General features: G+C 35.0%; 1 protein-coding gene across 1 annotated transcript in view; it reads left to right on the top strand.

Annotated features, from left to right (window-relative positions):
• Nucleotides 1-17,943, top strand: part of sau (Golgi phosphoprotein 3 homolog sauron) — a 92,678-nt gene that overhangs the window by 49,190 nt on the left and 25,545 nt on the right. The window contains exon 2 of the mRNA XM_090403797.1: nt 10,512-10,758. Coding sequence (XP_090259923.1) covers nt 10,512-10,758 — 247 coding nt within the window. The remainder of the gene's footprint in view (nt 1-10,511; nt 10,759-17,943) is intronic.

Below are 17,943 nucleotides of genomic sequence, written 5' to 3'. Positions count from 1 at the left end.
TATGTAATGTATGTATTTATTGTTAAATATTTTGCGATATTTTGTGCAACATGGTCCTTACACGCCCAATTAAAAAACCTAGTGAAGAATCGCGGAAAATGAGGTGAGCAATTGATCTTGAAACAAAGTTTCAAGTTCAACGATAGTGATGAAGCAATGACAAGTCCTATCAGTGATTGGAAAAGCTGCTTCCATGATGCATGGAGGACCTGAACCAAAAGCGTATACCTCTTAGCACTATGACCATAACCACTGAGGCACTAAATCTCTTCAACATGTTGAAGGAGAAAAAAGGACCCGATTACGATTACGAATTCAACGCTTCTTCTTGTAGGTTCATGAAATTCAAACAGCATTTTCCACTGCATAATGTGAAAATGTATGGTGAATCTGCAAGTTCCAATGAGAAGGTTGCCAAGGAGTTTGTGGAGAAATTGGATAAAATTATTACGGAAGAAAATTATTTGCCACAGCAAATATTTAAAACGGATGAGCCCTCCTTGTGTCGGAAAAAAATCCCAGAGTGGACATTCATCCACAAAAAACTAAAATCTATTCCTGGTTTCAAAGCTCTTAAAGACCGTATTACGATTCTGTTAGGGGATAATTTGGCTGGATATAAACTGAAACCACTTGTGATATGGCACAGTGAGAATCCAGGAGTCTTCAAAAACATTAGAAAGCATACTCTTCCAGTTCATTATCTGAGCAATAAGAAGTCGTGGATGACTCAAAAATTGTTTGTGAATGCCTTAATCAATTGTTATGCGAGTGAAATGGAAAGCTATTGTGCGAAATAAAATATAGAACCTAAAATTTTATTAATTCTAGGTAATGCTTTAGGTCATCTGTCTTATATCAGTGATCTTCACCCCCCAAGTTCAAGGTCATGTTTCACCCTCCAAACACTACTTCATTGATCCAACTGGTGGATCAGGGAGTTCTTGTAGTGCTTAAGGTTTATTATCTATGGAGAACTTTTTTACAAGCCATTTCTGCTACTGAAGAAAATGACCAGACTCTCATGCAATTCTGGAAAGCATTCAATATTTATCATGCTATTAAAAATATTGCTGTAGTTTGGGATGATGTGATCTCTCAATGTATGAATGACATATGGAAAATGGCATTAAGAAGATTTGTGCATGATTTTGGAAGTTTTGAAAAAAATGAAGACCTTTGTAAATTGAGTGAAGAAATAGTGGACCTAGCAAACAACCTGAATCTCAAAGTGAATGATGACAACATAGTTCAACTCATATGAAGTGCCCCTGAAGAGTTAACCAACGAAGAATTGGTCGAACTGGAGGAACAATGTGTTGCAGAAGAGGAAGAGGAAAAAGAGAAACAAGGAGAGGTAGTTGAACAATTCACAGTGAAGGGTCTTGCAGAATATTCTCTGCAGTTAGCGATGTTCTCAAAATGGTTGAAGACATGGACCCCAATGTTGAACGCTACTTATTAGTAGAAAGGAAAGTACATGATGCGTTTGCTTGCTATAAACAAATTTATGATGAAAAGAAGAGAAATAAGCAAAGCATATCGGACATTTTCATCAATAAAAACAAAGGTTACACCAGAAGAGCTGCAGCCTGGTCCTTCACATAGGGAAGGTAATGAAGATGTGATTGTGGAGGAATATTTGAGTGAATATTCTCATGTTTTATAGTGGCAGTAACACACAGTACAGTTTTATAATAAGGTTGAAAAATTAAAATGGCAGTATACTTATTATGGTTAAGTCCCTAACCCCTATAACTCTGTTGATTTAATGTATCGACTTACGTCCTGCATGATGGATCGGAACCCCGACGTAAGTTGAGGGATGACTGTATGTTGTTTGTAAATTGTGTGTGCTCATGACTGATTTGCCTGTATACCAGATGAAAAACTTGAGTTTCCAGGAGAAAAAAACCCTTCTACTTCTGTATGAAATCGACTAACTCACCTTCAATTGAAAAAGCCCATGTAAAGATTCCTCTTGTCACAACAAGTATTGTACTAAGGTCTTTTCCAATTGAAGGGATCAATATACCATAATTCTTTCAACTGTGCTATGGAGGAGTTGTATAAGGTATGGGTGTGATATTGAATCTCATATGTATGGGTGTGCGTGCGTGTGTGTAAAAGCCTACTCTGAATGAGCTTGTATAGTTCCTTGAATTTAGAAAGCTTAAAACCTGAACCGCTTGCCACTGAAGCAGTGACACACATAACAGATCATATTGTTAGACAGCTATGGTGAATGGGTTCCCACTATGAGATAGTACTCTTCCTTGCAGGAGCATACTTTTGAATCATAATCCAACTTTGAACAGACAAGTGCATGGTATAGATCAGGCGTGGCCAACTTCATTGTATACGAGGGCCAATATATGATGAGTGGTAGCGTCACGGGCCGCACACTTTTAGACAGAACTTAAATAAAAATAAACCCTGCATTTTTTCAAGGCAATAGTTATATGTATTGAATTACTATATTTGTTAAATCATTTTACTATTGGGAGAACAATATAAAATACTTGATTGATTTAAATATAAGTTGTTAAATTTAATTACGTACATATTTCTGGTTTTCTTACATGTAACACAACTTAATGAGAACACTGTGGGCATTCATGTGCGGCAACAAGTTCATCAAAGTCGATTTTCAACGGTGATGACGATATTCGTAACAAATCCTGAAGGTGGTCATCAGTCAGTTGGCTTCTTTGTGACGATTTAACTGCCCTCATAGTTGAGAAAGTACATTCACATATGTATGTGCTTCCAAACATAGATGCAATTCTCAAGCTGAAATCACTCAATACAGGATATTTTTCCCTTGGTACCAGTTTCCAAAAGTCAATGCCTATCTCCACCTTTGATTGGAAAATGTTGGTCACTTTGAAGGTCACACAACTCCAATTGAAAAGTGTCATGATGCTCTGAAATGTCACATTTCATTGGGTTGTTAAATAATGTTAGTTGTGGCTGCATGTTACTGAAGTCAGAAAATCGCTTATTGAATTGCCCCAAAAGTTGGTCTAACATTGGCACAGAAAGCTTGAAGTCAATGTCATGGCTCTCCTCCATCAACTCCTTGTAGGAAGGGAGATGTACCAAGTTTCCTCTGACTAGGGTGAATTTAAGAACCTTCATTCGATTTATAAACCCATCCAGGTGTCCAACTAAATCTGAGATTGTTTGGTTACGTCCCTGTAACTTCATGTTGAGTTCATGTGGCGTGTGATGTCGTTAGAAAGACGAGTAAGCTGTTAAAATGAGGATCACATAGTTTTGTGACTAGTTCTTTGTTTGTCTTCTCGTGTTCCTCTAAAAACTGTTTTATTTCCTTTCTCAAAGCAAAAAACCGTTTCAAACAGTTCCCTCTGCTTAGCCCACGTACTTCTGTATACAACACTAAATCGTCATATTCTGCCTCCATTTCTGTTAGAAAAGAAAGAAACTTGCGGTGTTAAGGCCCGATTTCTGCTCTTAACTAGATTCACACACTTCATTACAGTTTTCATAACATCCTCTATCTCCAGAATTTTACCACACAGAGCTGCCTTATGTATAATGCAGTGCAATACAGGGCAATTGATTCCAGTCTTCCTTAGTAAGCCAGCTAAGCCTGTTTGAGTACCATGCATTGATTTGTCACAATAACTGTGAGATTCTTGATGTCACCAGTACCATTTACAACCTTCATAACTGCATCATAAATGTCTTGACCTTTGGCTGTGTTATGCAATGGCTCTAATGCTAGTAGCTCTTCATTAATAATAAAGTCTTTGGAAGCAGTTCCAATGAAAATTAGAATTTGAGCTCTGTTATGTCAGTTGATTCATCCAGAGCCAATGAGAAGTAAGCTGAATCTGTAATAACACTTTTAAATTTATTTAATATGTGAGAACCTATTTTTTCGACTCTTTTTGTTACAGTTTGTTTTGATAGTGGGATGCTTTCAAACTCACTGGCAATTTTATCTTCCCCAAATGCACGTGCCATTTTCACAGAACAGTGTTTTACAAATTCACCATTAGATAATGATTTTTTTTATCTCTGCGCTTAGAACAAACAATGCCAAGAGTGAGTTTTTTTGTATTGATGTTGGTTTAGTAAAAAAGATTTCTGAGCACTAACCTTTCTCTTCAAATTACGTACAATTTTAGTATACGTACTTGTCCAACGCATTCTTGGTATTTAGTGGCATGGTGCTGTATGTAGTAGTGGCGTTTGAGGTTATATTCCTTGTGCACAGACAATACTTGCAAACACATAAGGCACTGTAGTTTGTTGTCGTTATTGTTTATAAACAGAAATTCATTTTCTCATTTCTCCTGAAATGACCTGTTCTTCACCGATTTTATGTTTCTACTGATAGTACACAAAAGCTGAAGTAACTGACCAGGGGACACAAACTGCAACAATAACACTGTTAACTGAGTCTCTGAACCTGATCACTGTAACCAGAGCAGAGCAAGTGACTTCCAATGATGCGTTACTCTTGAACGCATAGAAATCTACCACTCCCACTACTACAACTCGCACAGAGAAGCAGTAGATTTTATAAATTGAGTAATCTTTTTAAAGCAATTTTGATTCCATGTTGAGAATAGAAATTGTTTCCGTCATCAGAAATAATGAATACAACTAGTATATCAATCAGAAAATCTGTGGTCGAAACTAATAGCTAAATTGATAACACATATAATTTAATATAGTTTCTATCTGGCCGTGGGCTGCACAAAATCACGTTACGGGCTGCATGCAGCCCGTGAGCCTGCTGTTGGCCATCTATGGTATAGATGAAGAACACAACAACAGTCCGTACTCGTGTGGTAAAATATAGAGTATGGAGGATGTTCATTACTATTATTATTAACACCATGCCATGCATCTTACCTCCATGGAGTCAAAAGACTGATTGCAGGAGGTACACACACACACACACACACACACACACACACACACACACACACACACACACACACACACACACACACACACACACACACACACAAAGCTCATTAAATTGTGCTTTAAACTCATTCAGCTTGTTTGCATTCAATACACTGTCAGGTAACACAATCCACCCACGGAAGATTCTTTGCATGAAGAGTAGGTGGGTGAAATGTGTTACCTGACAGTGTAATGATGGCCTTTTGTCCTACCTTTCTTCCTATTCTGTGAAAAATTTCTTCCACATTACCTCTGTAATAACCTGTTACCAACTTAAACTCTCAGTAATATCCTCTCTCCTCCTCCTCCTCCTGCTATTCAGGAGGCTTTGCAGATTGCATATCCTCAGACTGTCTTCATATCCACATTCCAAAGACCAGTTAGAAATATATATACACGTTAACACAAGAATAATGTTTAATTTGCCAAATATTTCGGTCTGAATATTACAGACCATCTTCAGTGGCTACATAGAAATAGTTTTAAAAAACAAAGTGGAATACGAACAATTCATCATTCACACATAGAATGAGCCGCGTGATGTCATATCGCTAAGTATTAGAAGAATAAACATTTTTAAAGTCATAATTAAAGATATTAATTCAGAAATTCATATAAAATTCGTACTCCACTTTGTTTTTTAAAACTATTCCTATGTAGCCACTGAAGATGGTCTGTAATATTCAGACCGAAATATTTGGCAAATTAAACTTTATTCTTGTGTTAACGTGTATATATTTATTATTATGTCACAAGTATCGTTAAAAAATCAAAGACCAGTTACCCACCTTAATCAATCCTCTCTGGACCCTTTCTAATATGTTATTATCAATTTGTAAACTAGGTGACCAAATCTGTACACCATAATCCATATGAGGCTTCATGAAAGCCATATACAGTGGAACTATAACCTCTTTATTTCTGCATGTTAAGATCGTTCACACCATTGCCATAATCTGATGTGATGACCTCACAACTTGTGCAGTGCAACTTCTGAACTTCAGGTCCTTGTCTACTATCACTCCCAGACCTATTGTCTCAACATCCTTCAAAATTTCCCCACCAAGCATATACTTTGCATCTCATCATTACCTACTAAATTTCAGAAATTTGCACTTTGCAACATTCAATTGGTAATTTCACTCATTTGCCCACTCATACAATTTATTCAAGTTGCCCTGTAAGGCTACAACATCTGCTTGACTCTTCATCATTATTCTTATCAGTTTTTGCATTATCTGCAAATGGCTGCATATCTTCAGTTAAACCTACTTTGATATCATTAATATACTGTATAAGTTAAACAACAATGGCCCCAAAGCACACCACTAGTGATTTTCTTCTTTTGGGATGTCCCCATACACAGCAAGCTGTGTATTTGGGGGGGGGGGGTATCCAACTGACTAATCTAGTGTCTAATTTCATCCATTCCAGTTTAGTCACTTTTGCATTTTTCTCTGACTTGGCATATCTGTAGAAGAATATGAAATTCTTGTCAAAAACTGAGTCCTAGAAACTTGGTTTCTGTTGTAGTTGAGATGTTAATTTGTGTTAGCATTAATTATGGATCAGGGTGAACATTGCCTTTTTGCTAGAAATGTACAGCAGAATACAAATAGTAGTGTGCATATTGCATGTACCCATCCTTGGTATTTATGTGGAAGCAAATGAATAATGGCAGAATTTGTTAAACTCTACTTGAAAAATAAAATCCATACCTGATTCTATATGACAGCATTTTTTTTTCCATGTTGGGAAGTCAAATACAAATGCACACCCCAACATGCTGCCATTTGCTCTGCCACTCAAGAAAGTTATGCCATCCTCAGTTTGTATGTTCTTGAGCACATACATACACAGAACAGAGTATTCAGATTTCATACCGCTGTATAGAGGTTTGAAATGAGCCATCTGTTGGATCAGCTTCTCTTGAAATTCTTGACAAAAATTGAGTCCTAGAGACAAATCATCTTGATTGCATTCTCTACTCATGTCTCCATTGGAGTGTACTGGTTAGGTGCATGCCATGAAGCTTACACTGGAATATATAAAAGAAAGATGCTACCAGAGATACATAATTTGCTCTATCTCTGAGTTCTTTTACAGGCCATACGTTCTCTTGCAATTTCATATTTGATACTCTTCAAATAATAATTGTGTTACCAAATTAAGAGGCTTCATCTAGATGTTTGTGTTGGAACTCAAGCCAAATGGAAATAATCAAATGAGATAGCTGGTGCATTCAGCTGATCTTTTCCAGTTACTGTTTGTCAGTCTTCTAAATAGACAACCAATAAAAGCCAGATTAATTTATCTAGCAATGATCATGGCAGTGAGGACTACAAATGAACTACATGAGATCAGGCCTGAAATTAAACCCAGGTAATCCTGATTGCTTGTTACCTAGAGGAAATTGTTCTCTTTCTGATCTGCATAGATCATAATCATCTTATCTAGTCTTTCTTACTGTGGGTTAAATGACTCGCATGAGTATTATACATGAGTAATAACGAATGTTATTACTCATGTATAACTAACCATTGTTCATATTTTGCTGGAGGATGACACTTTATTTATTGGAATTTTTTGTTTATCATCTTTACTCTGGCTGAGTGATATGCTCTTAGACAAATTTTATAGCTTAGAATTATTATTAACACTAGACCTCCATGGCAGCAATAGACTCATCACAGGAGGTACACGTGAAGTTTTAACATTTACAAAGAATCAGTTTGTATTTCTTTGTATGTGTATGTGCTGTATATAATACTTTATTTATTACCTTGTGTACTACCTTAACCTTTGACATGAGACAATATGACTTCAAGTTCTCATGCACCAATAATATCTAAACCAGATTTTTGTACAAATTCTTTGGAAAGTTTGGAGAATGAAGTGGCTGCACTTGATATCTTTAAGACATTTGATTGTTTAGTAAGCTCTTCTGATTTTTTTGGCCTGGTTTTCTGAGTTTCCAGTTTCTGATTACGTGTTGTTATAAAATGGTGGGCATATCTTTATCCTCAATCTTTGCATGTGATGCTGGTGTATATCAAGGTCTCTGCTCTTCAACCTTATATATATATATATATATATATATATATATATATCAGGGAACACATCCTGTTGTCTGCAAAGTTAGTCCACAGCAATGTTGACAGCATATTGCACTCCTCTTTCCCCCTTGACAAACCATAAACTGCACATGTGAACAAAACAGAATAGTTATTTTGACAGTCCAAACATCTTTTCAAGCTATCTCAGGCCTTCATTAGGAGTGGTATTGGTGCAGGTGACAAAATTCATCTCCTGCCTAAAGATATTCACAGACATCCATGCCCACGTTGGGATTTCAATTCACTACCTGTTATTTGGACAGTGGAGATGTTATCTGCTCAATCAACCAGGTTGGTATAACTCATCACTTTTTTTATGTTATATAATATGCTCTTGCCTTTCTAATTTCCAGTGAACATCCAGTCTATGTACCATTATTGGAGCACCATATTTTGTATACACTTCTTCAGTCTTTTCAAATGGATTGATTTTGAGCAGCCCAAGGAAGTTTGAAGGTTCAAACATTAAATCAAACAATTGTTTGATTCACTTCTCTGCATTGCATTCATTTTATGGTGCAACTCCTGCCTTGTATGTGAATGGTGGCAATGAAATTAAGCATATAAATAGCACTTTGTTTGGATTTCCCATGTGAAAATTATGTAATTTTTCTATCACTGCCTTAAAATGGTACCTTGTTCTCCTTTCATTTTACTGTAAACTATACCCCCCCCCTTTCACAGTCATTATTGTCAGAGACATGTTGTAAATTTAATGGAGCTCTTCTCAACTATATTGTAATATGATCAACATATATATTTTAGACTTGCCTTTGACAGTGTCATTGTCTTAATAAATTTCATAAAGAAATTGTAACTGGAAGAGCAAGTGGGAAACCCATTTCGTATCCACATTTTTGTGTTTAATTTCTAGTTAAGCAATTTTGGAAATTAATTTCCAGCTGTTTATACATCCTTTTATTGAAATAATGCCATCTGTAATTATTGATTGTCTGCACAGTTAGCTGAGTGGCTTTGAACTTCGCAACCGTATGCCTGGGAAAGGAATGTCCTGCTTTCGATTCCCGTCGACGACATTAGGAGCCCAAGGATTTTTCTCAGACATAGCCAAGTTAGAAGTCTTGGGTATGGACTGCATAATTTTTCTTCCCAGTTTATCTGGATTTTTTCCTCCCGCAAAACAGGCAAACCAGTCTTAAGAACACAACGCTTCACAGACAATTACACATGGTTGAGCTTGGGGGTAACGACCCCACCTCGTGAGTTATGAAACCCACAAATGGGAGGCCAAGGTCCTACATTGGGCTGTAGTGCCGAAAAAGAAGAATTATTGATTAAACAATTAATTGTCTGGTGTGAGAAACCTGTCTTTAACATGCTATAACTAACTTCTTTCATTTGTGCATTGGTAAATAAAGAAACTGCTATCCAGATTATAGTAGAAGACAAACTTGATTCAGATCAAGGAATGCGTTCACTTTTCTTGAATCTAAAATTCTTTAATTATTTTTCTACACAAGCAGACAAATAAGTAACCTTGAAGAAAACATTTATTACTACATACCTCTGAAATATTATTCCCAAAAGTATTCTAACAGACAGCACCAATTAATAATAGTGAACCTATTATTAACTATACTGCTAATAATAATAATTGCAGTCCCATAATGCAAGGAATCTAAAAGGTTAAGCAGGCCCGACAAAAACCCTGAAGGCATCTAAAAGTATGGTATGGAGAGGAACAAATTCATAATTATATTGCTTGAGTATCTCTGCTATATAACATGACCTCTGTGAAATAAGATTGCTTTGTGTGTGTGTCTAATAGCTGTGAGGGAGACCCAACATGCGACATGTACTACTTGTAAGATTTCTCAAAGATACATTTGGTAGGATATCCAGGTTCTGAGCTTGTTTATTGAATCCTTCTAGTTAAAAATGTTGTTGAATGCACTGGCGAGACTAAAAATATAGTTGTGCTAAAATTTTTATATCCTCATAATGTGGAAGCAGCTTAATGGAGAACTGTCAGTTTCTAACATTTGGTAACATGAATAGAAAGTAAAGTTCACTTTTTTTTTCTTTTATTTATTTGGAGGTAAACAAGATTTGTAGATGAAAAAAATTACTTATTACTATTGCTTTTTTTTTTTTTTTAGAATAAAATTTTGTAACGATATAAGTTATATAAATTTTTCATGTATCATATAATCTCCCCTCTTATGTACTAAATACAGAGAGAGTGCCCAACTTTATTTCTGATATTTGTTAGGTCCTTTTTAGAATTATTCCAAGGTAATAGAGGTGGCAGCAAAGTTGTAGATGTTCATGTTAGACAAGTTACTCTATACATAATATAGTTTCACTATCTCTACTTTTCTGAAAATAATTAATATTGAAAATAACATTCATTTGAGACTAACATTGATTGGTTTTTATATCTATGGAAGTGGATTATATATAGAATAAAAAAAAGTTATGTTATAGGGCTATACATCCTTTTGGAACGATTGCATATCCTCTGGTTTACGAGGATGCATCCTTGTAGAATTGACTCTTAGGGGTAGAATGGAACTAGAACGTGCTGGAATGCGGAGGAGAAGTCTACTGATGCGTAAAGTACTGCTGAAAAATGAAGCTCCAACTGGTGATGTTCTTCTAGATGAAGCATTGAAACACATTAAAGAAACAGACCCTCCTGAAACATTACAAAGTTGGATAGACTACTTGAGTGGTAAGTTTTTTTTCAATAGTAAGTTCATGACATATTTCAAAGTGTTGCTTAGTAAATAGTTGTTCAATAATTTGGTGTTGTCATCATTCTTTGATACATAAGTAGTATACTGTATTATTGTTTCAAACTATCCCTTCATTTGCTGAATTAAAAATTTATTTAAAAGTCTTTGTAGAATGTTTCTCCATACCATTTGCATTCTTTTATTGCATACCTTTAAATGAAACTAAATATATGTATAGGGATTTTAATCTATGAAACGTAAAGAGTGAGCTTTGTAATTTGTCAAAAGCAATCAAACTAAACAAGCAACCTTACATAAAGAAGAGCTGAAGGAAAATATTTGAAATCATATGTGAAGAGTTCACACATTTCTGGTAGCATCCTCAGAAAATATAAAGATTATCTTCAAAACCAAGTGTTTCAGGTCAGGCTGCTGCTACTGAGTAGAAAACACTGGTTTGCACTAATTCAATATTCACTGAACAGAGCTCTGTAGAGTGCTTTACACTAACTTGAACATATGTGACTCCCATCCTCCAAAGGTTGTAAACCTATGTATTAGTACTTTGAGTAGGCTAAGGCAAATAATTTTTTGTTTTATTTATTTATTTTTTTTTTTACATAATCCAGAAACCCTGCTCCAGAAACCATACATGGAGCTTTTCAAATCACTTCAGCTCTCCAATAAGCTAATCAGTGGCCTGACTAGACAATAAAATTCTTCTCTTAGATATTTTACAAACATATGTGCCCACTGTGGAATTTGGACCCACAACCTGCTGTTTGGAGAATGAGTATGCTTACCACTTCTCTAACTAGGCTTACAATCTGGTATGAGAAGGTAACGTTCATTTATTTTACAACAGTTATGCCATACAATGTACACAGTAATTTATATTATTAATTTTGTTTACCTTCCAGAAGGAGAATAATCCAACTGTTCCTACCATGGCTACCCCAAGAGTAGCGACGTCATGGACAGTACATGTAACTACCATCAAATATGTCAGAGATTTAATTTGTTTATAAGGGTAAAACTGATACACCTGGCAGAAACCAGTCCATAACCAGCCTCAGTGCTAAAGGAAAGAAAATGAAAAGCAGCAGTTGAACCTCATACTGAGCATGAAAAATTCCTATCCTTCTTCCCTCCATTCTCACATCTTTATTATTTTATTTGTTTACATATTTATACAAAAATACATACAGAACCAACATGTTCAACAGTACTAGTATATATATACACACATACATGAGGTGTGGCTATTAAATAACGAGACTGGTCACAAAAATGTGGTTTATTATTACAATTGTACAACGATAAAGAGCCAAGAGGCTATTTTTACGGTGGCGTAAATTAAGTTAAGGGGATAATAAATCCCTCATTATTTTAAGGCCGGATATGAAACTCGGAGATCGAAATCTAAGAGTTTCATGCCGAAGAACTATCAGCGAGTCCAAGTATAAGTCATCACTTGGGTAGTACAACACTGTGGCAACTCGTGTCAAAGGTAGAGTAAGCTCCGTCACTATCCTTAATATTTTCTCATAATGTAAAACTGAGCTCCTAGGAGATGTATTACTGTTTTACATTATGAGGAAAGGTCACTACCCAGACCAGTTTCGACCTTTATTGAGGTCTCATCAGTGAGTAGGTAGACCTGGAATACCAAGGTTTAAGTGAACCGAACATGTACCCCTACTAACGAATTGCCAGACCGGTGTACCCATATATTATTATTACTACAATAAAGAGCCAAGAGGCTATTTTTCTGGTGGCATAAATTAAGTTAAGGAGATAATAAATCCCTCATTATTAAAGCCGGATACGAAACTCGGAGATCAAAATCTAAGAGTTTCATGCCCAAGTGATGACTTACGCTTGGACTCGCCGATAGTTCTTCGGCATGAAACTCTTAGATTTCGATCTCTGAGTTTCGTATCCAGCTTTAAAATAATGAGAGATTTATTATCCCCTTAACTTAATTTACGCCGCTGGAAAAATAGCCTCTTGGCTCTTTATCGTAGTAATAATAATATATGGGTACACCAGTCTGGCAATTCGTTAGTAGGGGTATATGTAAGTTCGGTTCTTGGTATTCCAGGTCTACCTACTCACTGATGAGACCTCAATAAAGGTCGAAACCAGTCTGGGTAGTGACCTCTCCTCATAATGAAAAACAGTAATACATCTCCTAGGAGCTGCGTTTTACATTATGAGAAAATATTAAGGATAGTGATGGAGCTTACTCCACCTTGGACACGAGTTGCCAGTGTTGTACTACCCAAGTGATGACTTAGGTAGTACAATAACCGATTATACTTCTTCATGAAACTCTTAGATTTCAATCTCCGAGTTTCGTATCTGGCTTTAAAATAATGAGGGATTTATTATCTCCTTAACTTAACAATCGTACAACTTAATTGTTATCCCCTTCAACATACTCCCCTCCTCTATCTATACACCGTTGCATACGAATTTTCCATTGTTGGAAGCAGTGCTGCAAGTCATCAGGTGTTATCTGCTTCAGTAATGCTGCCGTTTTCTCCTTTATCTCATCCACTCACTGAAAATGGGTGCCCTTCAATGCAGATTTCAACTTTGGAAAAAGGTAAAAGTCATATGGGGGCTAAGTCCAGCGAGTAAGTTGGATGGTCTAATGCTAGGATCTTCTTATCAGCTAGATACTGCTTTACAGACAGTGCACTGTGAGCTGGAGCGTTGTCCTGATGGAGAATCCAAGCGTTGTTCTTCCACAGATCAGGTCTCTTCTTTTTCACTCATTCTCTCAGCTTGGCCAGAACCTGATGTTGGTTAACTGTCTGACCTTCTGGTACCCATTCAACCATTACCATGCCATTGATTAAGTTGTACAATTGTAATAATAAACCACACTTTTGCAACCACTCTCATTATTTAATAGCCACACCTCGTATATATCATTAGGCATAATATTGTTATATACACCTGGTCGTCGACTTACAACCACAAAAAAAAAAAATAATTAATGAATAAATTAATAATAAATCAGGCAGCTGCACGTACGATAACTATGGGATACGATAGTTATCGTACGATAACCCGCGTATGATAATTATCTCTCACATACACTCAGTCACTTTCAAGCATCTGTTGCGTGTTGTGTATTAATTAAAATTCTACTGAAATACTACCCATAAAATGTCTAGTAAAAGGAAAATGCCTTCATCTACAAATACGCCAGCTAAGACGTCAAGGAAAACTATTGATTTAGAGTGTAAAATGAAAGTTATCCAGAAGTATGAAGGTGGAAAGAAAGTGAATACGATTGTACGTGACTTGAAGTTATCACATTCCACGGTATCAATGATACTTAAGGACAAAGAAAGAATTTGGGAAGCTGTGAAAGGTTCCGCACCTATGAAGTCCACAATTTTAACCAAACAATGACAGGGACCCATCCATGAAATGGAGAAATTGTTGTTTATGTGGACCTCAACCCAAGAACATGACTCTGACGATCCACAACCCAGCACAAGCAAAAATTAAAAATTGATTTTATAAATTTCATTTGTCTTAATTTTTATATTAATTTTAGATTGTATTTTTGTGTTTACAGTACAGTATTATTTTTCACATTATGTACAATATATATAATTATAAATTTAAAAGAGTATAAAAATAAATTATAAAGATGATAAAAAGATTAGAAAGGTTAAAGAATACTGTTAATAAATATATGGCCAACATACGACCTGTCAGCCAGAATGGAAGTCGGTCGTAAGTTGACGACCAAGTGTATATAAATCTTTTAAATTAACCTATGGCTTCAGAAATGATTACTGAAGTGAATTTACCTAACTTTGAAATAGCTATGACTTGAGGAATCATTTCTGAAGCCATTCCATATATTTAGGCAAGTTGTGGCTAGTGGGGAAAAGGTCACAAAAAAGGAAAGTAAATAACTAATGGTGTATTTCAGAGTTCTTTGCTTGGTTCCTACTGTTCAGCTTATTTATTAATATATTTCATGTGGATTGATTAGGGATCTACAGTTGTTTGAATTTAAAGTTAGGGAATGCTATAAGAAGTGATGTTGGTATTGATGCTCTCTTGATTTATTCGCTTAGTAAATTTAAATAGGCTTTCATGATGTTGCTGTTTTAATATTAATAAATGCAAGGTTGGTGCACTTTGAGATACTGAGGTTAATGGTTCAAAGAGCCTAGAAATTGGTGGTATGTGGGGTGATGGTCAAAAGTGACTTGAACTTGAGAAGGAATATTGCATTGTTGGGTTACATGTTAAAATTACACGGGATAAAATTACACAAGGAAGAAATTACACAGGGATGAAATTACATATAGATAAAAATACACTAAGAAAAAATTACACAAATTTGAATATTCACACCGAAGTTTTTTACTTTAGAGTTTTTAAATTTTATGATGAATTTTATATTTATTTTCAGATAAGAGTTCCGATAATTTTGTAATACTTTATAAGACCTACCTGTTGACTTTAATTCGATTAAAATATTATTGGTATTTTGTTGTCAAATTAAACACACAAACTTTCTTAATATTGCAAAAATTACTTTTATTTTAAAAAATAATAAAAAACAAACACTAAGTCATATAAGCTATACAACATAAAAAATCCAATCGTCTATTAGAGTCGTAATTTTGTACAATATTTGAAACAAGTTGTTTTAACGAAATGTACCTACGACGTCCCTGGTTTCGTTGACCAGTTAAATGCTGCAAATAGTTTGTATGTTGTAAAGATAATTCTTTAACAATGTTATCCAAAAATTTCCAAACAGTTGGATGGGGAACACTTAAAGAGAGACTGAAGTCCATAGTGCCATCCTTCAATACAATTTGTAGTTCTAGCTATACAGTTGGCTGCAGAGTGTCTATAGTTCCAAGTAGAAATATTGAATAGAGGTTGTCTATAAGTGCTGTTCCTGAGCTGTCGACCTCGAATATATGTACGTTCGAAGTAAAGGAGAACTTGCTCAATTTGTTCATTATATTCGTCTAAATTAGAGAACAGATCAGCAACTTCTAAAAATGTTTCTAACACTTCTTCTTCTGGCAAACGTGCAAGTGATTGTAACATTTTAATGTGTACTGCAAATGGCTGATTGGATTCATATAGAAATTTTAGTCCACATTCATTTACTTTGTGTATAATAGATTGTGATAAGTGGAAAAAGCAGCCACCAATTTCGATGTTTTCAAACACGGCACGGAAAGCATTCATTGCTGCTGTTTCAAAATTGGTCAAAATTTTTCGTGGTCGAGCTTGAGGAAGTTTCTCCAGTAACATGTTCAGCATCTTCACGTATATTTCATCCTTTTTCCCTGGTAGAAGAGCCAGTAGACAAGGAAAAGCGACGCCTGAATCATATTGGACATGGATACTGTATAACTGATAACATATTTCTGGAACCACTTTAAATGTACCATCTGCTAGCCAAAAATCGTTAACTTCAAGTTGATCTAGAAGAGTCTTGTGACCAATTAGTATTATATGTTCTGGATCTTCTGCCCCGGAATCACGAATAATCCATTTAGAGTATTTCTCTGGTATTTCAAAGTTTTTGTTATATGGATTTGACCGAACGTTTCTGGTTGTTTTAGCTTTGGATCTGTTTAATCGCCTTGTCATGGAGCTCTCCTTTGGTAGGCACATTTTTAATCCATCTGATACAGTCACTAAACTGTTAGCTATAATTGCACAAGCCGTTGCACCTGGATTCGACATTTTTCTTTTCATTTGATTTGCAAGTTGATGAGCTTCAGATTAGTCCTATTAACATGACAGTGTTCTGAAGACTCACGGATAATGTTGTCTCTGGTATGGAGCAGTGATCGACAATGTAAAGTTCTAAACTTTGCACAACGCCAATGAATAGTTCCGATAGCAGTTTCACGGTGAAGAACAAACTTAAATACTTTGTAAATTATAATTTGACCACCTTTATTACTAACGCCGTACTCAAAATCAGCCATGGGTAAATTAAAAATTAATTTTAAAAAATTAATCACGAAATTTATTAACTTGCACATTATACACTAGTTGTATTACGAGTCACTAAACTAGAACTGAAGAATGTAAGACAAAAATTTACTTATATACCTTCACCCAAACAATTCTTAGAAATTCTTGAGCAGTTAATGGTGATTAACAATTGTCGATTGGTTTTACCTTAGGAAATTATTACTTGTAAATCTGAGGTAAGTACTAATTAGGGTAGCTAATCACTACATCATTTTGAGTTTCCAACTCAACCACCTCCCTAATTCCCTTGCCCAAATCTGCACTAGTGATTTACCCCTTGCTGGTTATAAATGTTGTACAATTTTTGGTAAATTTTATTTTATGTGTAATTTCTTACTTGTGTATTTTTTCCTTTTAATTTTTTTCTTAGTGTATTTTTATCTGTGTGTAATTTTTTCTTTGTTTTTTCTTCCCTGTGTAATTTCGAAATTACTCATGTAAATATTTTCCTATTTTTCCTTTTTTTCTTAGTGTATTTTTTTTTTGCCAGTTTTCAAATGTTTGTTTGGAATGAAAATATTATGTTAAATATTTCTATTTTTTAAATAACATTTATTGAAATATGACCTTTTTGCTTTCTTTCCTTGCAAAATATCATTATATGGATCGTCACATTTCAGTTTTAGAAACAAATCTGTTTTTTCTTTTTATGAAAAATAAATGATGTTAAACTGTATTACTCGGTTTCTGATTGAGTCTTTTTTAGTATCAAAATTTATATCAAATGATGTTTTAGCAGGGACTCTTCACCTTCATCTTTTGCATAAAATTGCAACAGATTTTTTTTTTTTTTAATGTAGAATGCACATTACTATAATCTCTGTAGATATCTTGAAAATATAATATGAAGGATATCCTATATGGAATGATTCATAATTTATGTTCATTTCGAAGATTTTCTACTGCTTTTCTCCCACCTCCTCTCCTGGAACTCAGTTATATAACTACTATAAATTTCTGCTGGTTTGTAAGTTTTCACAGACAGTATTCAAAATCTGTTCCTTCATTTTACCGTTGACGAAAGAAATAAGGCAATAATATTGTTGATTGTTGTACCGTCAAAGCTTCTAATTCTGTACTATTTCTTTGCAATCTAAAATCAACCATCTGCTGAAATTATTCTAAGTTTTAGA

Source organism: Typopeltis vanoorti, chromosome 14, assembly GCF_054136105.1.
Source record: "Typopeltis vanoorti isolate ZY-2024b chromosome 14, IOZ_Tvanoo_1.0, whole genome shotgun sequence".
Classification (NCBI taxonomy): domain Eukaryota; kingdom Metazoa; phylum Arthropoda; class Arachnida; order Uropygi; family Thelyphonidae; genus Typopeltis; species Typopeltis vanoorti.
This window is presented reverse-complemented; position numbering and strand designations above follow the sequence as displayed.